This window comes from Leiobunum rupestre, chromosome 2, assembly GCF_980474605.1.
Source record: "Leiobunum rupestre chromosome 2, qqLeiRupe1.1.hap1, whole genome shotgun sequence".
NCBI lineage: Eukaryota > Metazoa > Arthropoda > Arachnida > Opiliones > Sclerosomatidae > Leiobunum > Leiobunum rupestre.
Window position 1 is genome coordinate 73,741,496 of NC_143385.1, and position 12,017 is coordinate 73,753,512.

General features: G+C 35.4%; 1 protein-coding gene across 1 annotated transcript; it reads left to right on the plus strand.

The window, feature by feature from the left end:
• The first annotated feature begins 6,962 nt into the window (after positions 1-6,962).
• LOC149958992 (uncharacterized) lies at positions 6,963-11,617 on the plus strand. Its single transcript, XM_090167302.1, has 14 exons — positions 6,963-7,611; positions 7,670-8,189; positions 8,257-8,401; positions 8,460-8,601; positions 8,689-8,977; positions 9,035-9,135; positions 9,191-9,499; positions 9,557-9,679; positions 9,736-9,822; positions 9,885-9,995; positions 10,080-10,222; positions 10,282-10,658; positions 10,716-10,996; positions 11,057-11,617. Exons 1-14 carry the CDS (start codon positions 6,963-6,965, stop codon positions 11,584-11,586), a joined length of 3,807 nt encoding a protein of 1,268 aa, XP_090023428.1. The 3' UTR covers positions 11,587-11,617.
• Positions 11,618-12,017: the final 400 nt, after the last annotated feature.

Below are 12,017 nucleotides of genomic sequence, written 5' to 3' on the forward strand. Positions count from 1 at the left end.
TGTGGTTATTTATCGTACCACCAGTGTTATTTTCATAGCTATCATTTTCAAAAATATTTAAATCTAAATATTTAAAAAACCAAGTGGCGAATTATTAAGTGTAGGTTTGTAACGCCATAAAAGATGTCGCTATACCATAACTACTACTAAATTAGGCGGATACTAAAAAACCATTATATTTTCAATAGTGAATGTATCATATGTACAGGGATTTCATTCGTGTTTGGCAAGGAGGGCATTGGTACCTCTGATTTTTACCAGTTAAAAAAGTTAATAAATATGCATTTAACTACATTAGAAAAGCTCCTGGCCCATTCAACCGAATCCCATTCAATCGATTCCCGTGCGATCGAAAAACTCGCCAAATTGGCCGGATTTCAATTTATACTTTATGTGTTACCAAAACAATAAAATTGGGCGAAGTAAAACTGACGAAGAAACTTTATCTGGAACGCGACCTTAATCTCTAAGAAATTGATTTGGTGAAGTAAAACTGACGAAGAAACTTTAACTGGAACGCGACATTAATCTCTAAGAAATTGATTTGGTGAAGTAAAACTAACGAAGAAACTTTAACTGGAACGCGACCTTTATCTCTAAGAAATTGATTTGGTGAAGTAAAACTGACGAAGAAACTTTAACTGGAACGCGACCTTAATCTCTAAGAAATTGATTTGGTGAAGTAAAACTGACGAAGAAACTTTAACTGGAACGCGACCTTAATCTCTAAGAAATTGATTTGGTGAAGTATTTAGTACGACAGAATTTAAGTCCAAATTCTACAGTATAAAGCGTTACGTTGTTGATTAAATTTAGGCTATGAATTAATGGGGCAGTAATAAAAACTAAAATGGCAGTAGGTAAACTAGATTTAAAAAAAATAAAATGGCAGTTTATTTCAAAGCAGTTAAAAAATTAATTTGGCAGTTTGAATTGGAAACTAGCAGTAATATTTTTAAGGATATTTTTTAAATTTTCTATTTATCACATTGTATCAATTTAAGGGGGAATTCATAAACGTCGTACGCAATTTTGCGGACGACGAAAAATATTGCATACAACGCGAATTCATATAACAAAAAATGCGTTCTGCAAATTTTTACTTTTAAAAAAAAACGGAAATCGTATTTGACCAATCAGAAGAGAGGCTGTAGCAGACGACCCAAGTTCGGTTAAAAGCGGGCGGCGCGCTTTGTTTTTAGTAACGCGTTTTTCCCTTAAAAATGTCATCCGACGAGGAAACAGAAACACGACAACAAAATTGGCATTCAAAAGAGTTGGAAGTACTAATAAGATGCTTGGAAAGTAGAAAAGAACTAGTGAGAGGGGAATTAAAACCAAATGGAAAATATGAGACTAATTTGGATTTAAAAGAAGCTTGGGCAGAAGTAGGCCTAATAATAACCGCTGAAGGTTTGGGAGTTAAAAGAACTGGAAAGAATACTAGGAACAAATGGAATGATCTGAAGACAAGAACAAAAAAGAAAGCTCGGCTTGTCAGTCAGGATCGAATTCAAACAGGTGGAGGAAAATCAAAGGCCAAGCCACTAACTGAGCTTGAAAATAAAGTATTAGATCTTATGGGAAAAGATTCAGTATTTGGAATAAAAGGAGTTGACTCTTTTGCAACGGGGGGAGTAGCTTGCCACAACAAATATTTGAAACCTGCAGCTGAAAAAGAGGTAATATTTTTTAACAAAAAGGTTTGTAATTTTTGTTAATGGTTTACATTTTTCAGGCTAAAAATAACTCGGTCAAACCTGGTCATTCTGGTGTGGTTCTTAAAAATGTAACTCAAAAGAGTCAAAACCAAGAAAGGAAGCGTTCACGTTCCATGCAAAGCAATCGTTAAAAAAAATAAACCTGTAAAGTTCACAAGGAAGGAATTATTTGCAGACAGTCCATCACCTCCTCAGCTACATCAGTTTGATGCCATTACTTCTGAATCTGGTAATCTTTCAACCAGTCTTAAATGATTTCGGTTTCATTTGAAAACTAATTGTTTTTATATATATTTCTTAGGAAATGTGATTTCCCCAAATCAAACTCAAAAGAGTCAAACGCGAGACAGTAAGGGTTCACGTTCTAGGCAAAATCAAGACAAAGCAAGTGTTAAAAAAAATAAATCTGTAAACTTAACAAGGAAGGAACTATTCACAGACAATCCATCTCCTCCGCATCTAAATCAGTTTGACTCCGTTACTTCTGAATCTGGTAATCTTACTACCTGTCCTGAATAATTTCGAAAACTAATTGTTTTCTTTATATTTATATTAGGAAATTTATTTTCCTCAAATAAAACTTGCGTGAAGTAAAGTTCCCAGTCTATTCTAACCCCAGCATTGAACCAAAAAAATACATACAAATTTTATACTTCTAATAGTTCAAACAGAGTTAGCTTAGCACAGTCTCGCTATCACCAGGAAGAACGAGAAGTTCCTAGATCTCATGAATCCCCAGTTCCAACGTTTCTTAGCCAACCAACTAATGGAACTCCAATTACACCAGTTTCTCTAACCCCTATTCGATCTCTTACACCCATTTCAACCAATCTCTCACCAGTTAGCCACCAAGCTTCTAGGCCTACTGAAAACAATTCTGGTTTGCAAAGTCTGAGCCCTTCCAATTGTTTCACTATGACAAACAAACAAATGAAACCTTACTTAGCTCCTTCTGTCGTGAAGAAAGTTTTGCAAAATCAAGAAGGTACCAAAGAAACAGTAAAACAATTGATGGAGCTGATAGACAATCACTTCACAACAATAAACACTTCGCTAATAAATATGTCAAACCAGGTTCAAATTCGAAGTGGTAAATTTGAAGAAATGAACCAGTCACTTAGAAACATTGGCATGCATTTCGGAAGTTTGGTTAATATAAAGAAAATTTAATTAGAGTTGCAAGGCAAAGCCTCTGGAATTCAAGTTTGCTTTGACGAGTGCAAAGATCCCTGTCAAACTGTGCCACTAAGATCCCATAAGTAAACTTGTTTTCAGTTTCTGAAATAGTTTCAAATAGATAAAATATGCTGTTTTTATTAAGTTTTTATTATTATTATTATTACATTTTCAGTGTTCATTTCTAACTTTTAATACAAGTATAAATAAACCTCGAGTTTTGGGAAAAAATTTACATTTTCTCTACTTTCTTCGGTTATGCCTAAATACATTTTCTGTTAATTGTTTGCGAAGTTCAAAACCCATCCTGGTAAGTTGAGCATCACTAGCAATTTCAGGCGCAAACCACTCATTTTCATCATCTGTATCATGATCATCATCAGTATTATCATCAGATTCTGGATCAACTTCATCATCAGGAAGGGGTAATTTCAAACGTAGAGCAATATTGTTCAACATAGCACCTACTGTGACCATTTTGCAAACCTTCTCCGGCTGATAAATCAAACTTCCACCAGTATCATCCAATGCACGAAAACGACTTTTCAAAACTCCAATAGAATTTTCAACAGTCACACGAGCTTTACGAAGGCGCTTATTAAAATATTGCTCTTTCGCGTTATTTGGTTTTAAAAAAGGCACAAGAAGCCATGGTTCCAAAGGATACCCGCTATCACCAAGAATTCGGGCATTGTTGTTAATCTCACCAGTTTGTAGACCGTTTCTAACACCACAATTACGCCATATCATAGAATCATGACACGAACCTGGCCACATGGCAACAATGTCTTCAACAACACGATTGGCATCTACTATCTAAAAAGAGTTATATTTCGAAAAGCTTATATTTAATTAAATAACCGTTTTTCAATTCTAATTTACCACTTGGACGTTTATGGAATATTTTCCTTTACGATTCCGATAAACATTGGAATTTTCTACATTTGGCTTCAAAATATTAATGTGAGTGCCATCGATAATTCCAACAACACCTGGAAATCTTTTTTTCCGTAAAAAGTCTAGTTTCTTTTTCTGTTGATCTTCCTTCGTTGTTGGAAACCAAATGGAAGGCCGGATGTGAGGCAACATTGCATCCAAAAACCTCGCAAGTACTCTGCAAACAGTTGGTTGTGAGACTTGATGGTAAATGTCTCTTCCTACGACATGTTGAAAGCTCCCCGTGGCTAAATATGAAATTGCAATTAAAACCTAAAAATATGAATAATTTTGGAATTCACTTCTTATCAAGTTCCAAAAATTTAATAAAATTAAACTTGCCTGGGTTTCAACAGATAGAGCCATGTTTCTCTTTGTTGGGTGTTCTAACGAAATTCTAAGCATATCACATATCTCTAAAATTTCATTTCTTGGTAAACGATAACACTTAATAAAAATCTAATCTTTGGTATTGTTGGTTTTTTCTGTCTTATATTTGTATCTACTATTTTTTAAGTTTATTTCCTTTTTCCCGCAAAATCGTCCAGTCTTAGAGGAACCTTTAAGAGCGTAAGTCATGCCCAAAAGCTTATCCGGTTTCATTATAATAACGTGAAAAATCGTATTTGTGAATGAAAACGTGTGGCGCTTCTTGATATTATATTTTCTATTGCTTGTTTTCTAAGTATTTGAACAAATTTATTGCTTGACTGCTTTATAATATTTTTCTATGAATTATTTTGATTCTGAAGTCTGATTGCTTAATTGCGTTATAATATTTTTCGATGAGTTTTGTTTCTGAAGTCTGATTGATTGGGTTGTTATTGTGTATTTTTCTATTCGTTATTTTTATTTTTTGATACTCTAAAATTTTAAACTAGATATAGTATAACGTTACTTCTGCGTATTTCGAATGTGCGTGACGTTGAGGGTATTTTCACGTTTTATTAGGATCAGTTTTTTTTAATTTTAAATATCTTTCGTTTTATTTGTATTTTATTTCGTTTTTTCTGTCGTATATTTTTCTCGAGTTGTATACATCGTGCGCTTACACTTATGATGGTCTGGTTTTTAACTGGGCCGTCATTACTTCGTAATTTATTTTAAACGTTTTCTCGACCGATTAAGCTGTTTAATTTGAAATAAAATGAGCGTTAAAGATGCGGCAATTATTTCGTAAGCGAGATTAATACAAATACCCTCTTGTAGATATTTCTTTCATTAAAATTGGCTTCGTATTATATTTAACTGATAAACTTGTACCGTAAATAGGGTTAAATTCAATTGTGCATTGTTTTAGTACGTCTAACTCACTGTTGTAACTACTTAATTTATAATATTCTGAATAAATTATACTCGGTTGTTTCGTCTCAATTATTTTAATTATAATTAAAATTTTATACCGGGCGGGATTGAACCTGGATTACGTTTTAAGTAAATAACTCTGAATTGCGGAGATCTTTCTTTAAGGGTCATCTCGAGAAATTAATACCGCTAGGGACAATTCTTCCGAGGAGAGGTATATTTTAGCTTGCCAACTTGTTGAATTTGCAAACTACGTTAAATCTGGTTAGATAAAGTTTCAAAAGCCTTGTTAAAAAGCGAGACTCGTAATTTACATGACCGATTTAACAAGACCAGGACTAGAGTTAGTAAAACGCGTTCCAGAGACATTTAAACGAGACTTCGTAAACTCCCGCTCTCGTTATTTCGATTTTTTCTTCGAAGCTCCGCCCACCGATGTAGCCAATGAAGCGCTGTTAATTTGGTGGTCGGAATTTAATTTTAATTCTGATAATATTTTTATATATTTTATCTCTTCACAAAAATCGTAGGTTTTAGATAATGCTCTAGAAATTCTCAATTGTAAAAAGAATGATCTAGCACCTTGTGGTGAAATAATAATTTTCTAAGAAGTGGGTAATCGCTTCCTTACAAAACTATCAATCGAAAAGCTCGCTAAATTTCAATCTAGGGTACGGAGTTTTATATCATCTTTGGGGAAAGTCTAAGATTTTAGGCGTTCAAATGCCTAATAATAAAGAAATACGGGAAATTAACTCTTCTTCACTAGTCATCTTCTACCTTGAGTTCAGATGTCGGCTCCTTATGAAAATATTTCGTATATCTCAGGTTGTTTTTGTTTCGTTGGCCCAAGGGGGGGGGAAACGAAATTATAGTTTCCCCCTGAATCGGGTCGTCTTGGACAGGGGTGTTGGATAGGATTACCTCGCCGTGTTCGTAAAGGCGTGAGTTCAGTGGAGTTTGCGGTTGAGGCTGTGAAGGGCGCTCCGGGGGTAACGTCAAAGTCTTGGCCGACCGATCAAGAGGTGGTGGTGGGAGGGAGCAGGTCACCTCGTACTAGCCGCAAAGGCATTTTTCGACGGTCGGAGTTTAAAGCAACAACTTCGAGGTAAGCCTGCCCCCTCCGTTCTTCGTTTATCGTTCCGCCTGGCGCCATCGTTTCACTCGGCGCCGTCGCGGCGGGTTGGCCTTGTAGAAGACTATATAGAGGCCAGTTTCATGGGGGTTCGAAGCGCGCATTATCGGAAGGCGGGTTTTACCCATCGCATGTAACACCTGTAAACGCGCTTTACATAGGACGAAAATCGCTTTCTGGAAATCTACCTCGGACAACTGGTTTTCGGACTAAAAGCGACCTTCCCGAACTCTAAATCGCCCTTCCCAGTAGTATAGAAGTGGGGGTATGGCTTCAAACCCCCCCTATGTTAAGTCTACGGGACCCTACCTATTCACCCTGTTATAAAAAGGAACTGTGCCTACCCCTCCTTTTTGGTGTTGAAGTGAAACATATCTTATAACGCCTACCCATCTTGTTTTGAGATTTGAGATAATTCCATACCGCTACTTAAGATGCGATAAATTCATATCTATTAGATTTGATCATATTGATGTTCGAAGTTTAATATGGAACGCGTATCGTTTTCCGATGTTGTAAGATACATATCGTTGCTCAAGACACTAATCTTGAGAATTCTCGTTTTGTGATTAGATACACCCCAAGAGCGACATTCAAAACACTTGTGTTTAATATAAAATGGGGTTCCTGAAAATGTCGTAGTCATTAAAGGTTAGTCTATTCACTCTTAGCGTATCCATATTTTTAGTATGCCTAAAGCGAATCATTTATGTCCTATTTGTGAAAAAAATTTCAATATAAAAAGAAGTCTAACTCGCCACATTCAAGAACAACATGGGGACAAAAAATTTAAGTGTGAGGTGTGTGATAGGAGCTTTACTAGACTAGAGCATATAACACGACATAAGCGTGTGCATGATCTAGACAAACCGGGTCCCTCAACTCCCAATCCAACACATAGTTCTTCGAGACCGTCCACTCCAGATCCAATACAATCCACATCCACACGTTCACCAGCCCCAGAGCCGACTTCACCTACTCTTGATGAGACACCTCCAGGGTCCCCTAGTTTTGCTCGGGCCTTAAACAATACGTTAGCGTCTGTCCGCTTCAATGCGGAAGAATACGATATTGATGTTGCTATGTTTATTAACAATCATAGGTGCGCTTTTCGAGATTTTTTGATGGAACAGCTTCAAAATAGACGCGGTGTTAAATGGTTTTTAATAGTTAGAGCCGTGTATTCGCGACCATTAACTGGCGATGAACAATCAGCGGAAGTACGCCCATATTTTCGCAGCACTATGTATACCACTCTGATGTCTGACGTCATAGAGGATCAGATGGACGATTGCGTGCAGGCAATTCAAACCGCCGCTGAAAACTTTGAGGGATCAGGTATTTTAATTTTTTAGTCTGTTTACCGTTGAAACTAAATATATTATTTTCAATATAGGATCAGGTTGGGTAATCGATCATCTGCTGTATGCTGAACTAAATATCACATCGTATCAGCCCTTACGCGGTGGTCATACCTCGTCATTTCTAGAAATACCCCCAAAATTAGCTAAACGTCATGCAATTCTCAACGTAAAAAATACGGATGATGAAAAATGTTTTTTGTGGTCAATACTGGCAAAGCTGTACCCTATTAATAAGAAAGACAATCCTAATCGTGTTTCTAAATATCGTCCATACGAGAACGAACTGGATACGAGTGGCGTGGTTTTTCCCTTTGAATTAAGCTCTCGAGTTCTTAAAAAATTTGAGTTAAATAATAATTTATCAATAAACGTGTTTGGATTTGCGGGGGATCTATATCCACTTTTTGTCAGTACAAACAAATGCAATAAAGATAGGGAAGTTGACCTTTTACTAATTTCCCGGGGGGAGTACAAACATTACTGCTTAATACGCAGCCTCAGCAAACTTTTACAACACTTAAATAAGCATCGAGGTACGTCATATTATTGCAGGTAATTAATGTTCTAGACTAATATCTGTACGAGGTGGACTACTTTATTACTTTTAATGTCTTATAAGGCTATGCTTACACCGGTTCAGTGGAAATGGAGCTGAATTACGACGCAACTCTCATATCGAAGAGTGTACACCTCATGGTGCGCAGAAAACATTTTTCCCGAAAGATAAGGTTCTATCCTATGAGAAGATTGCTTGGGAAATTAAGGTTAGTTATAATATCCGAATAATAAGAGTTATTATTTATTTTATAATCAAATGCGTAGGTGGGGTACACTTTGTACGCCGACTTCGAGTCCATCCTCCCCAAATTTCAAGGTTGTAATCCAGACCCTAACATGTCAAACACCACAAAATTAAACCAGCACATCAGCTGCGGGTATTCTTGGGTTCTTGTAGGACCAGATGGTAAGAAGTTACCGATTACAAGCCGTATATATGAATTTTAATGGTGATATATATTAGGTGCACCTGTTCGAAACGAGTGTTACCTAGGTTTGGACGCGACTTCGAAATTTATTGAAGCGTTACTGGAATTGGAGAAAGAACTAACTGTCCTTCTAAAGACCAACGTACCGATAATTATGACTTCTGAGGAAGAACAACAATTTCGCACCGCTCGAGATTGCTACATTTGTCGAATGCCACTTAACCAATCGGATTCGTCGCCAGTGCGAGATCATTGCCATTTTACGGGGAAATACAGAGGACCGAGCCACGCTATCTGTAATCTAAAATTAAAGGTTCCAGATTTCATCCCCATTTTCATTCATAATCTAAGCCGGTAAGTTAAATAGTTGAACACTAAAAAAAATTATAATAAAATTTAAAAACAACGTAGATATGATCTCCACTTAATATGTAAAGATATTGGACGATATAAGAATCAAAAACTTAGCTGCATCCCCTCTACAGACGAAACTTATATTTCTCTCTCTTTGGGTAATACTGTTTATATTTTATTAAAAACATGACTAAAATAAAATTGTGTTTATAGGGTCTTTCAGATTCCTAGACAGTTTTCGTTTCCTCCCTGATTCGCTAGAACATTTAGTTTCGAATCTAGCGAAGGAAGGACCAAGTAAATTTCCTATCATTGGGAAATATTTTGACAACGAAAAAATTCAGTTGTTATTGAGGAAGGGAGTTTTCCCTTATGAATATCTGGATACCGAAACTAAGTTTCAGGATAAAACCTTACCGCCTCGAAAGGCGTTCTACAGTTCCCTTAAAGGAGAGCATATTTTGGAAGCTGATTATTTACACGCTCAAAATGTTTGGGAAATCTTCAATATTCCCACTTTAGGTGAAATTACCTTTAAATAATATATTTCAAATGCATTATGTTTAATTTTTGTGTTAGGTGAATACACTAAACTCTATGTAAAATGCGATGCGTTGCTGTTAGCGGACGTGTTTGAAAACTTTCGAACCCTTTCCATGACCAATTTTAAATTGGATCCCGCTCACGCGTACACGGCACCAGGTGTGGCTTTATTATCTTCCTATAAATATTATTAAAATTAATACGCTTTTAATTAGGTTTAGCTTGGCAAGCGGCGTTGAAGATGACTGAAGTTCGTCTTGATCTTTTAGATGATATAGATCAACACTTATTTATTGAGAAAGGTATTTTAATTATTAAATTTAACTATACAATTAACTAATTTTATAAATATATAATTTTATAGGTATAAGAGGTGGTGTGTCTATGATATCCACTAGATATTCAGAGGCTAATAACAAATATATGCCCGAATCTTTTGATAAAACTATTGATAGTAGCTATATATGTTATTTAGGTAACATAATTTATTTTATTTTTATATTAATGATTTGTTTAATTTTTATGCTAATAATTTGTTCTATTATTTTATCGACGTAAGATTGTAATAATCTATATGGCACTGCTATGTGTGAGGCACTACCTCTAGGTGATTTTCAATGGGTACACGACGAAGACTTACAGTTGGTTGGAGATAATATTCAAAATATTCCAGACGATTCTGTAACCGGATACATTTTAGAGGTATGAACTATTCAATTGAACTTGATATTTACAATTTTTATTATTGTTATCACTTTCAGGTTGATTTAACTTATCCAACACAATTACATGAATTACACAATGACCTTCCCTTAGCCGCTGAATCTAAGGTCATAACGCGCGATATGTTATCCCCGTACTCTAAAGCTCTTTTAAAACATTTAAATATTAAGGAGAAGTCTAGTCTACCAAAGCTTCTCCCTAATTTAAACAATAAAGAGAAATACGTAGTGCACTATCGTAACTTAAAATATTATGTAGAGTTGGGGATGAAAATATCCAAAGTACATCGAGTTTTGTCATTCACTCAAGGAAAATGGCTCGAAAAATATGTTAGATTTAATACCGAGCAAAGGAAAATGGCTAAAAATACCTTTGAAAAGAACTTCTGGAAGTTGATGGTTAACTCCGTTTTCGGGTAAGTGATCTAAAATTTAATTAATTAAAGTAAAACTAACTATTTTTCTTTTCAAAGGAAAACTATGGAAAACTTACGTAAACATATTAACTTTGAGCTTATACACAAAGCTGATAGAATGTTAAAGGTGGCCAGTTCACCGACGTTTGATCATTTCAAAATATTTAACGAGGATTTAGCCGGAGTTCATAAAAAAAGAATAAAACTGAAGCTCAACCGACCAATTTATACTGGTTTCAGCATCCTTGATTTATCCAAGTTGTTTATGTACCAGTTCCATTACGGTTTTATAAAACAAAAATACGACAGTAAAGCCACTCTACTCTTCACAGATACAGGTACCACATAAAAAACGTACAAATTTATTTCAGGCGCTTTAATATAATTTTCTATTATAGATAGTCTAACCTACAACATACAAACCGAGGATTTGTACAGAGACCTCGAAAAATATGAGGAATATTTCGATTTTTCTGATTTCCCCTCAACCCACTTCCTCTATTCCATCAAAAATAAAAAAGAATTGGGGAAATTTAAAAGTGAAACGAATGAAAAACTAATTCAGAGCTTTGTTGGACTCCGTCCAAAATTATATTCCTTGAAACTGTATGGTGAATCGAAAGCTAAAAGCGAAATAGAAAAGGAGATGTTTTTGGGGAAATCGCTGGAGTCAATACTAAATCATAAAAAAGTCTGCAAGGGAATAGCTAAAAATGTTATAAGAAACGTCATTCGCCATGAGGATTATGAAAGATGTCTGTTTGATCAACAACTCACATTAGTCGACATGAAACGTATTGCCAGTTTCAAACATAACCTCTTCACACTCAACATACGAAAATTGTGTCTATCACCTAATGACGATAAAAGGTATATCTTACCTTGTGGAATCCGCACCCTGGCTCATGGACATAAAGATATCAAATAATTCCTTAAAGTTATCTATTAAATTTGTATTACGTACACTCCCTAAGTGTATTATATTAATTATCAAAGAAAAATAATTTCGTACATTATAGTACCATAGTCAAAAATGCATTTAATAAAGCATAAAAAATTACATTTTATTTTTTATTTTTTTTGGTACGGTGTAAAGCGTTTTGTAGAGGAATGTTTTTGTGCACCATCTTCAGCAACGTCCCCCCTATTTCCGGAAACGGAAGGTGATCCAAAAAGACGAGCGAAGCGAATTGCACGATCGGTTTCGTCTTTAGACATATTCGGGTCCAGCCTTACCACCTTAATGATAATAATATCATAGGATTTGCAATTTTTAATTGAAAATTTAAATATTTACCTCTATGAAATTGGATGCTGTCCCCAACATCTTCCGAGCGTTTTCCGTGCTCTTGGGGTACG

What these genes read in the sequence shown, in the direction of transcription:
- LOC149958992 (XM_090167302.1), top strand. Translation starts at nt 6,963, where the DNA reads ATGCCTAAAGCGAATCATTTATGTCCTATTTGTGAAAAAAATTTCAAT. An exon ending in GGTTCTTGTAGGACCAGATG is followed by an intron (nt 8,602 to 8,688) that starts GTAAGAAGTTAC and finishes AGTGTTACCTAG; the next exon opens with GTTTGGACGCGACTTCGAAA. An exon ending in TAGCTATATATGTTATTTAG is followed by an intron (nt 9,996 to 10,079) that starts GTAACATAATTT and finishes TATCGACGTAAG; the next exon opens with ATTGTAATAATCTATATGGC.